The sequence below is a fragment of the Elephantulus edwardii genome, unplaced genomic scaffold, assembly GCF_000299155.1.
Source record: "Elephantulus edwardii isolate Elephantulus edwardi_28Jun2011 unplaced genomic scaffold, EleEdw1.0 scaffold00122, whole genome shotgun sequence".
In the NCBI taxonomy this organism is placed as follows: domain Eukaryota; kingdom Metazoa; phylum Chordata; class Mammalia; order Macroscelidea; family Macroscelididae; genus Elephantulus; species Elephantulus edwardii.
Window position 1 is genome coordinate 7,745,875 of NW_006399872.1, and position 12,299 is coordinate 7,758,173.

Consider the following 12,299-nt stretch of genomic DNA (forward strand, 5'->3'; position numbering starts at 1 on the left):
TAATCATTGTCCAACTTTCCGATGCATAACAAGTGATTGCAAAGACCATGACCTATATCAGGTGCACCTTAGTCTCTGCACTGACGTGATTGCACTTCAGTACTTTGGAGAAGTCTCTGACAGCAATGCAATACGTGTTTTAATTTCCTGGCTGCCGGTGACAAGAGTGCTAATTATGGAGCTAAGCAAAGAAAAGTTTGTTAACAATCTTAATCTCTTAACCATCTATCATGACACTTCCAATCAGCCCAGTGGTGATAATCTTTGTTTTATTGATATTGAGCTTCAATCAATGTAGGAGAGAAAAACCCTGAATGAGATGGAAGGACACAGTGTCTGTGGCAATGGGATCAGGCATCTCAGAGATGGTGAGGTGCCTTAGGATAGGGTAAAGCTCAGAAATGTTATTTATAGGGTCACTATGAGCCATAGTCACCACCCTATGGCACTTAATAACAACAACTGGATTAAACTAATTATCATAGAATAGAGAAAGCATAGCAAGAATGTTCCTTGGAGCCAAAGATGACAATACTTTGGGAATATTATTAGGAGAGGCTATTACTTGGAGAAATGAAGAAAGTTATACAAATATTCAGGTCTTTCATTGATAGAGTTGCTATGAGTCATCTGGGACTCAACAGCATTTAGCAATAACAACAACAACATAAAGAGAGAGCTCAGTAGGCCTAGTGGACAGAAAGTTATGCTACCAAGCCAAAGGTAGGTGATTTTAATCTACGGCCATCAGGCCTGGTTTTAATTGTTTTTGGTCAAACATTTGTCTAAATGGTATAGCACTGATTTGTCCATTTGCTGTACTGAGGTAACTCATGGTTGCTGTGATGCTGAACACTGTGACACTGATGTGCCAAATGTGATAATGGTTACTCCTGTGGACAGTGTTTGGTGGAGCTCCCCAATCAAACCAAGCTTGAAAGCAGGAGGGGCATCCACTTCCAGAATAGCTTGCCTCTGGAAACCCTATGAACTTGGAGAAATGAAGAAAGTATTCAAGTGTTCAGGTCTTTCGTTCATAGGGTCGCTATGAGTCATCTATGATTTGATGGCACTTAACAACAACAACAAATTACCTGGAAAAGAACATCACACTTGGAAAAGTAAGAGTCAGATGAAGAAGAGATGACCCTCAATGGGATGGATTGACACAATTGACTGCAACAATAGGCTCTAGGATGTCAGAGATGACAGGGATGGCATAGAAGAGGATAAACTTCAGGCCTATTATTCACAAAATTGTTGTGAGTCATACTCAACTAGATGGAACCTAACAACAAATCTCTATCTAAACAGATTGAAAGAGCCAAACTTTCATTTTACTTGCATTCATAATTAGTACTCATGGTTGCAGCAGCCATAAAATCAGAAGATGTATTTCATTAGGGTAATCTCTCAAGGGCATCTTTAAGTTGCGAAAAAACAAAGATATCCATTTAAAGACTCAGGTGCTCCAGATTCAAGCCATGGTCTTTTAAATGACTTCCTACTCATTTAAAAGTTGGACAAAGTTGGCTAAAGAAGAACCAATTCCTTTGAATTGTGGTACTGGAGAAAAGGCCCAAAGTACTGCCAAAAAGATGATCAAGTCTATCTTGGAAGAGGCACGAGAGTGCTTCTTAGAGGCAAATTTGGTGAAATTATATATCATATATTTGGGTATATTGTATAAGGGGCCATTCCTTGGAAAAAGACATCATGTTTGGTCAGTGAAAGGGAGGAAGACCCCCAAGGAGATAGGCTGACACAGTGACTACTAATAACTTTGAGCATGGCAGAGATTTTGAGGGTGAAATAGGATAGAGTGAGACAACTTTCTGATCTGATACTATAGGTTTGCTATGCAACATAGTCAATTAGAGGACATCTAACAATAATAAGACCAAGCCACAATGTTTAAATAGTGTTTTCTCTGATGTTGCTGACCAGAAAATTTCTTTTTTTTTATTATTATTTTTTATGCATGTACCATCAAATCAGATCTGACTGGTACAGGAGGAGATTGTCCCTCCTTCCCTGGCAGAGCATCTGGTGGATTCGAACCATTCACCTCTGGGATTATAGTTGCAGCTCCTTGCCACTAGGCCACCAGAGCTCCCTTGACCAGAGAATTTCTATCTGTTGGTGTCTTTCAATGCATTTTGCCTTTTTGTGATTTGTTCTCATGTGGTGCAAATTAGGGAAACTAGGTGGGAAGAGTAAGAAAATAAAGGTTGAGTTATAAAGCTAATGCTTCTGAAGCTTTTTTCATATCTGTTTTATCACACATTGTATACTTAATAACCCCCCTCCCCCCCCGATAGATGACAGCATGAAGATAGTAATTTTGGCTTATTTAGTTTTACATTCTCAGAGCCAAATGTAAGATCCAGTTAAAACATCAGCAACCTAATGAAATGTTGTTGAATAGTAATAAACAGTTTTATCCCTTTGGAACCTAGAACAAAATTGAAATCTGTATATTTTATTTATTTGAAGTCTACAACTTCAAGAATTGATCTATCTGTCATAGTTAGGATCTAAAGATTTCATTTTACACTCTATTGTGCTTGGCATTTCAAAAAGCCTGTAGTTATAATGCATTTTTTTTGTGAATGCTCTCTATTATTGCAGACTTTTTATCACTTTACTTGGCTATAAAATAATTGAAAATAAACTTTAGCAAATCTTATGAGAAGTTTAGTTACAGAAGAATCTCTTCACTTGAATAGGCCACAAAGAATGTGGATATGAATGTTCTTACAAAGGGAACCTGGAATGACAAATCAAGCAAATGAATTCATTATATTGCATCTTTCCTTCCTCCACTGCTCTTCTGCCAGTTCTGTTTTACTTAATGTCTTAAGTATTTAATACTTATTATTACATTATTATACTAATTATTACATTCAATGTCATTCCTATTCTAGATAAAGTCTTAACATAATCTATTACCTCAATATTTAATAGAAATGAGGACAATATTTTGGGCATTCACTTTGGTGTTATTTTGATATTCATAAATTGTGGGTGGGTTTTTTTCCTCATTTGAACTTTTTATGTTTAAAAATAGTGATGACTACTAATAATGCTTTCGTTATTTCCTTTTTTCATATCTGATTTTAAGTAAAAAGAGAGAAACAAACACTTCACAGGGGAAAAGTTGATGCATGTCATTCTATTGAGAGCTGGGTTTGGTTTTTTTATTAGTTTGCTTATAAAGTTCTTGATAGTTTTTATTGAGCATTATGCACTAAAACTACATTTTAAAATAATATCCTTTAAGGATACAAACACTTATCAACAAGATTATTTCAGTATATTATGTAAAAAAAGAATTGGTTGGTGATTTGGGGGTTTTGTTTTCTATTAGTTTAAACCTTGGCCTAAAATAAAATCCATCTTCAAATAAAATATAACATTCTATTTAAATCTGTATTCACACAAAAATTCAGCCAGGACCAATTGGGCCTGGAATAATCTGGAATATAAGAATTAGTGGTTAACTTAGAATGTTATAGCTAAATGAGACATAAGAAATCACATCTAAGCTCTAACTATTATAGGTAAGAAAATAGAGAGCCAGAGATAAAACCATCATGTACATAATTTTAAAGGAAAATAAAATCTCTTCTTCTGTTCCAGTTTGACTAATAATCTGGTCTGATCTTTTTCACTTATTATGTGCTTAAAACAGACTTGCATTTAACCCACCACAAATATTGCAATATTAAAAATATGTACTTTGCAAATGAACTCAGAACAGTTTATAATCGATTCAGCTCCCATTGTTACATGAATTTACATTTCCTCTGTTTATCTTGTGTAAAAGGTGTGTGGGTAAACAGGATAAATATTAAATTGTAAGGCTTCCAAAATAAATGTTTAACTGTGGAGGCAATTTAAAAGATTTTAGCAAAAATGAATATTCATTTTAAAGAAAGATTAATGATTCTGGATTTTTATATTAGTCTGCTTTTTTTCCTAAGACTAATGATGTGTGTACTATGTTGTTGTAAGGTACCATGGTGTTGACGACAACTCATAGCAATCCTGTGAATAAAAGATCTGAATGTTTCCTTATCCTGCACATTCTCATGATCTCTGATATGCTATAGCCCATAGTTACACTCTCACTGTGTCGCTCTGTCTGAGAGTCTTCTTTTCTTTGCTTGATCTTTCCCAGAATGATGTCAGAGGATTGTTCCCTCTTGATAACATGCTCAGAGCATGTGAGACAAAGTTTCACCATTCGTGCTCAGGCTGTATTTCATCGAAGACAGCTTTGTTCTTATTGGCAGTCCAGGATAGATATTCAGTGCTTTCCTTCAATACCACAATCAAAGGCATAGATTCTTCTACAGTCACCTTTATTCATTGTCCAACTTTCAGAAGCATAGGAAGCAACTAAAAATACAGGTTTGTATTAGGTACATCTTAGTGTTTAAACTGTTATCCTTGTACTATGGTCATGATTTATTTGCACGCTTTGCTTTTTAAAAGTATTTTTTAAAGTATTGCTATCAGCACTTTCATCATCTCACTCAGAGGATCCTGTCCTCCATCCCAGGTGTCCCAAGTATTTCCTTTGTTGTGGAGTTCATTCTGAGTCATGGCAGCCTCGCATCTTACAAAGGAGAACTTTAATTGTTGTCTGGTCCCATTGAGTAGACTCTTACTCAAAGAGTACCAAGGTACAATAGATTGAAATCATACCAGATCCTGCATCATCACAAATATCCACTGTACATGTTTCTCCCAGCTTCTTACTCAATCTAGCAACTGAGAGTGTGTATTATTTTCTCTTTTTTACATTTATGCTGAGTATATGTTATCAACAAAAAGTACTTAATTAAAAATAGTATATAAATGACTTTTAACAAAATAACCTTAAAATGCCAAATAATAATTCCATTTCTAAATATTCTGTCCCTGGAAAATTAGCAGAGTTCTTACAAACTTATCTATTAGTTAGTTTTTCATTTAGATAATTTATTGCCTGAAATTTTCTTTAGATTCAGGTCTTTTCCTCGACTAATGGTGCCAGATTAGAGAGTTTTAATGCATTAGACAGTCTATTACCTTAACAATACTGGCAAAAAATAAAATCACACAAAGAACCCATTGTAATTAAAAGATCAATAGCATTTTATTTTGAAAAGACTTTTAGTACTGGCCAATTAAAAAAAAATCAGGTATCACATAAAAATTCTAATATTCAAAATATAATAACACATTGTATAGCCCTAAATACATTTTACCTCAGGAACAATATAAGACACAAAGTCCCCCCTTGCCAGTGAAATATAATTAGCTTGCTTTCCAAATACTAACTTAAACTAGGAAACTGATTTTCAAACATGACTGTTGTTTCATGTATAAAATTTTTTTCTTAAAACCATCACACTTTAAAAACATACTCAATAAAATGAGGATGAGCGCAACTGGCAAATGATAAATGCTTAATAAATCATAATTTAATAGATAGGATTTACATAATTTTATTATATAACTGATTACCTTCTAGATTAGTTATGGATATGTCCCTGATAGAACTATTATATGGAGTTTTTGAGGCAGTAATCTTTATGGAAGCACACTGAGGAAATGCTGGTGAGTTGGAACTGCTGAATACTTTAAGCACTGGGCTGCCTAACTCAAGAGCAGAAAACAGGACATGAGGGAACTTCTCTCTGAAAAGGACCACTGGAATGACTTAGCACAACCCCTTACCACCTCAGAGCAGAAAGCATATAAAGATCCCATAGCCCAGGTCCATAGTGCCTGTATAGTTATATCAGCAACAAAAAGTTTGTTTATTCATTGTTGACTCATAGACTATACTCAAATTGTGGTACCAAGAATGGCATTTATTAGGGAAATAATTTGGAAAGTGGGGGAGGCAAAGATACCACCCAATGCAAATCCAGATTTTAGCCCAAAATTCTCAAGGCATAATTCCTCAATTAATCCAGGTTCTGGTTTTTGTTCTGCAACATAAATTCAAGAAGCCTCTGGTTTCCTCAATCATTCAGCAAGGTTTACCTCAGAGCAGTTATAAGTCAACTTTTCCTTAATTATCTTCCAGGCACAACAAAACTTTGAACTGTGGCCTTTATCTCAGGACTCCTCTAGTTATACTTTGCTACAGTCTTTCCACAACAATTCCACAGTCTCACCACTGCCATCACCAGGGACTCACCACCAGAGTCTCACTCTCACTAGGGTCTTGCTCCAGACTCCCACAAGTCTTGCTCCTCGGTGTGGGAAGCATTCTCTCTCTTGTTCTAACCCTACCGCTGTTGATGATTTTCAAGACCATTTGTCTGCAGTTAAGGTAGCTGGAGACCAGAGGGTACCAACTATGAGTTGAAAGTACTTGATGGCATTTAAAAAAAAATTTCTACTGGTTTATTTACAAAATTTGACTACATTGTTCTTAAGAACAAATTCTTTCAATTTCCCTCACCCTGCCTTCATCAAATTGTACAACCCAATGATTAATCCCTCCTCCCCCTTCACATCCTCATCACTCCGCTTCCACCCACTTCCATCCCTCTTGGATTCTTATACTCATTCTACAATAATAGTTGTATACAATATTTATCGTCCCCAGTCTCCAAGTTAGGTAAGACTTTACAAAATCTTTGCTCCTGTGTGCTGCATAGTATTCCACTATGTGAATGTACCATAATTTCTCAATCCATTCTTTTGTGGTTGGATATTTGGGCTGATCCATTTTCTTACAATGGTGAATAATGCAGCTATGAACATTGGTGTACAAATCTCGTTTGTGCCTCAGTTCTCATTTTCTCAGGGTATATTCCAAGTAGTGGAATAGTTAAGTCATAAGGAATTTCTATGTTCAGTTTTTTGAGGAAGCACCTAACTGCCTTCCAAAATGGTTGTACCATTTTACAATCCCACCAACAATGTATAAGAGTTCCTTTCTTGTCACATGCTCTCCAACATTTATTACTTGCTGCCCTGTTAATCATTGCTACTGTTACTGGAGAGAGATAGTACCTCATCGTGGTTTTGATGTTCATCTCTCCTATTGCCAGTGATTTGGAACATTTCTTCATGTGTTTGTTAGCCATTTGAATATCTTCCTCAGTGATAATTTTTTTCCATGTCTTTACCCCATTTTATAATTGGTCTGGTACAATGACAGGCACATAGACCAATGAAACAGAATTGAGAATCTAGAAATAGATCCAACTATCTATGGTCAACTGATACTTAACAAGGAAATCAAATCTAATAGGGAAATGATAACCTCTTCAACAAATGGTGCTGGCAAAACATGACTTCAACCTGCAGAAAGCTGAAACAGGATCTACATCTCACACCATACACAAAAATCAACTCACGGTGGATCAGAGACCTGGGAGTAAAGCCCAAACCCATAAAGTTCATTAAGGGGCAAACTGGGATCAAGCTTAGAAGTGCTAGTCCAAGGTATAAAGAGACTGCCAAATACAACCAGAAATGCACAAACTGAAGAGAATAAAATTGGTGCATGGGACCTTCTAAAGATTAAATCCATTTGTACATCAAAAATTTTTTCCAACAGGGTGAAAAGAAAACCCACTGTCTGGGAACAAACATTTGATGATACCATCTCAGACAAGAGTCTTATAACAAAATTTTACAGAGTACTGCTAGGCTTCCACAAGAAAAAGACTAATAACCTGATGGCATTTTTTAATGATCTTGATTATTAACTTTGCTTAAAGATTATTATCAGTGTAATCCAAGGTAATTATTATATACTTTTCCAAACCCCAGTGATAAAATGTCATCTGACTATAACACAGTAATTCTCACATACTCTAATTTGATCACCCAGAAAATCTTGAGAGACTTGTTGAGAGGGACAAGAGACAGTATGTTGGAGATACCTCTGGTTCCTCTTTTATCTTTAGAAAGGTAAATATTTTGGAAGGGAACACACAAGAGTTCTAAAAAGAACCAAGCAACAGATTAAAGTTCAAAGTCTGAATGTTTAAATTTTATCTCTCCCAGCAATAGCTTTAGGATAATTGCAAAATTACTTAGCCCTTTAACAATGTAGTTGTTTCTATGGCCCTCATCTATAAACACATGAGGTTGGACTAAATCTCCAAGGCCCCTTCCAGTTCCCAGAGCCCATAATTCAGACAACCCGTAAAAAATAAGCATAACACTGGGATGTTCATTTTCTAAAGTAAAATCGTAAAGGCTAACAGACTTTTTTCATTAACAAATGCCATAAGCTATACGTAACTTTATGGGTGCTTGATAAAATATTAAACAATCAATTTAAGTTTTCATCTGCAAAATGGGATGAGTAATGCTGACTCCTCTCACAAAAATCCATGTGAGAAATAATAAATGAGAACAAAGAACTTTTCAGACAATGAAGTAATTCATATAAACTGCTTTAATAGATATGAGTTCTAGATAGATGAAGCAAGAATAAAGTGTCTTTTTTATTATTACATCTGTGAAATACAACAGCCTTTTTATCTGTTTAAGAAGAAATAGTCATTATCTTTCTTTATCACCAAAAAGTTAGCATGAGTAATTTCTGTGCAAATGGAATTCTTCATATGGTTTGAACATTTAGCACTTTGTCGCTTCTAACAAAATGTTACTTTTATCTTTACCTGATATCAGAATAGAATTATATCTTGCTTTAAGTGGTTTAATGAGGCATCACATCAGCATTATACTACACTACTCTAAGAAAATGATTTCTTAGATTACTAATAAACTGTAAAGAAGGGAAAATTAGAAATTTAATAATCCTCCTACCAAAAATAATTCAATCCAAATATTGTGAATACAGAAGATGATACATTGCAATCTAACGTTCTAAAGATTTCCACTATATTTGTATATAATTATATTTGATAAATGATATGTTGTATTTTTCTTTCAGTATTCCAACAAAAGACAGCCAGAAGACAGTCTGATAGTGACAAAATCCATGGTCCTTCTAAAAAGCAAGGTATTGAAATTAACCTCACTTTATTAAATGATCTGTAAGATTTAAGGGAGCTCAGGTGGCACAGTGGAAAGAAATTGTGCTGCAGTTACAAAGGCACGTGGTTCAAATTGACCAGCTAATCTATGGGAAAAGGATAAGTAATATTCTTCTGTATTATTTACTACCACTTGAGAATCATTTCTGACTCAATGGCACACAACAACAAATATTTAAAGAAATTTTAAGAACATAGGATAAATTCTCCTGTAAGAAAAATAAGTAATGTGTGCTTGAGTAATTTTAAAGTCTGTCTGTTAACAAGATTTTTTTTCATATTATTGGTATATGACAATAGCTAGTTGAAAATGACAAAATATGAACTTGTAACAATGATATGGTAATGTTAATACTCTTATTAGGATTCTAGGAAGGTAAAGTAATACCAGCTTTCTAACATATCTCAAAGATAAGGATTTCATAGACCATTAAACTTTTAATAACTTAACTTGGTGGGAAGGATACCCACCAAGAAATGGGAACCACCATGAGAATTATGTGTTTCATGGTTAACTCAAAAGAGCTCTGGGGTAGATCCATTACATGTTGTGCTGTGAACTTAAAGGTCAGAATTCTAAGCCAACCAGCTTTTCTGAAGAAGAAAGGTAGGCTATTTTCCTTCCATAAAGATTTATTGCACCAAAAACCTGATTGTAGGTCACTATGAGTAGGAATCAACTCAATGACAGTGGGTGTTTTTGAGATTATTTTTGTTTGTTAAGCTACACTGAATCACAAAATGAAAGGCCTTAGATATTCAACACCATTTTATTGCTTTTCAGTACTGGATATAACATAATTTAAACCAAATATTTGTCATGTTGAGAAGAACTAAAGACTAGTCAAAAGATACCACACACAAGAGGAAAATTTTCCTCTTTTTGCACAAGGAGGCCACTGTGTTCAATTTTCCCTGAAATCCTTGTCTCCTATTGAAAAGAAAGATTCTAGCAGATTACTCCTTATGATTTTTCTGACACTAAAATCTCTCTTAAAAAATTTAAAACATAAAAACATCAGAAGTTAGGAGTAATATTATCTGTCTCTAGGAATCAATGTTGTTGTTGTTGTTGTTAAGTGCCGTTGAGTCAAGCACGACTCCTAGTGACCCTAAGACCTGAACTTTGTTCTGTAACTATTGTCATTTCTCTAAGTTCATACTGTTTCCAGAGATATATTGTTTAGGAAGTGGATGCCACTTGTGCTTCCAATAAGCAGACCTTATTACTTCTTTCACTTTTGCAATAGCTCAGGTCCAAAGCAGTAGTGCCTTTAAGCTGTCACCAATAAATCATTGATACACTATAAATGAAACCAGGAAATTATTTCAAAAGCAACTGCCAAAACATTTCCATTGTCATTCTCCTTCATGCCATTGAGGAGATGACTAGTTGTTGACAATCTTTAATACTCACTAAGCTATTAAATGTAGAACCTCAATAGAGCTGTTTTTAGGACACCATGAATCATTCTACAAACAATAGTATATCTTGAATTAAGTCTTCATCATTTCAACTGGCATTTCTAAGATAAATTATGTTGCACTTAGATCATTCTTCCTACTAAATACGTAGATTGACATGAAAACAATGATGAAACATAAAAAAAAGAAAATTATCCTCTAGTCCTCTGCTGCAGTTTCTTTATGTGGTTGTTCTAACGATAGTCTTTGTGATTCTTGCACAGTAATTGGGTGGGACAATACAAATAAGGTACTTTTGCCTCATATATGGAATTTAATACTTGTTATTAACATAAAATAAATGTATGTAATCTGTAATTGTTAAGGTTAAGGCTTGAGCATGATTTTCAGTGGTTTGGAAGTTATGTAATTGTACAGTTTGACAGTTACATAATGATGTTATTATACTACATTTTGTGATGTGCCACAATGCCTGCGATTATGGTCCCATCTGAGAGTGAGATGTCTATAATTTTGATGAGGAAGAATTCAGATGGTATGTATTCTTTTTACTGGAGAGTGTGAGTCAAGTCACCATCCTTAACCCAGTCACCACCCTTCAACACTTGCATTTTCTTCTTTTAGTAAGGAGAGTTTTCTTGAAGATACAGTTTTCATTCAATATATATAAATTTTCTGGTGAAGTTCTATCTTCTCTGATCCCCCAGTTCTTGGAACTTAACCCAGCAATCTATTCTTTGGCCAATCTTGACACTTTCTGGCGTGTCAATTTGGGTTTCTCAGATCCTGTAAACATATGAGTCAGAAGACGTCTCCAATTTTATGCCTGAGCCATTGATTTAGTCCTTTCCAGACCCACACCTCCATGATTAATGTCTTTGGCTGATTGTGATTATGAGACATGTTGCAGTTAAATGCAGAACACAAAGATGAGAAAGAGTCTTGAAAAGAAAGGAAAGAGTTGATATTAAAGATGATTGAGCCATAGTGCAGTTTGGAAAAGCTAGACATTTGGAAGATCTTTAATTTCTGTCTCATAGAAGCACAGTTCTAAAGGTACATGCTTTAAATTCCTCGGCAGTTCTGTGAAAAAAAAGGATAGGCAATCTTCTAAATAATTTACTTATTACCTCTGAAAACCTTCTTCAGGTTCAGCTATGAATAAGTTCCCATTCAATAAACAGCACATAACTACAGCAACAATAACATTGAAACAAGCTTTGAGCTTACTCTTCTAAAAGAAATTATTCCAATAATCATGAACCATGTGGATATATTGTTAAATGTATATGCAAAAATCTCTTTAACTTAGCAAATCTCAATTTTCACTGACATTTTAGGGAGGATGGGTGGTGCAGGAGGATTTTACATCTTTTTAAGAAGGAAAAAGTTACGTCTTTTAAAAATCTGCTATTGTCCCCTATCTGTACCTTTACTTTTCTCAAGAAACAAATGGAAAATACTGTGTGAGGTAATTGCACAAATAGAATCAGAATAGCTGCTGTAAAATCCAAATAGATAAGATTTTTCCTATGTGGACTCCACCACATACTACTCAAAACTTGGTAAATAATAAAGACAAGGACTATAAAATGCTTTTTACTTTTTAAATTTTCAGAAAAATTTTACTTATCAATTATTTGGTTATTTTTTAACTAAAGTCTTCTAGAATTAAGGGTAAATGTGGAGTGGACCTCAGATCAAAGAAGGTAAGAAGGTAACATGTAGCAAGTACACAAAAGAAAACCTTGGAATGTTTAACTGTAGTAATAAATTTTCTGGCTATCCCACAGAAAGCAGTACAATAAAAGTAGCTAATGTCAATTAATTAATCAATCTAGAAAAGCT

General features: G+C 34.6%; 1 protein-coding gene across 1 annotated transcript in view; it reads left to right on the forward strand.

The window, feature by feature from the left end:
• Nucleotides 1-12,299, forward strand: part of BANK1 (B-cell scaffold protein with ankyrin repeats 1) — a 110,223-nt gene that overhangs the window by 51,170 nt on the left and 46,754 nt on the right. The window contains exon 5 of the mRNA XM_006893112.1: nt 8,924-8,992. Coding sequence (XP_006893174.1) covers nt 8,924-8,992 — 69 coding nt within the window. The remainder of the gene's footprint in view (nt 1-8,923; nt 8,993-12,299) is intronic.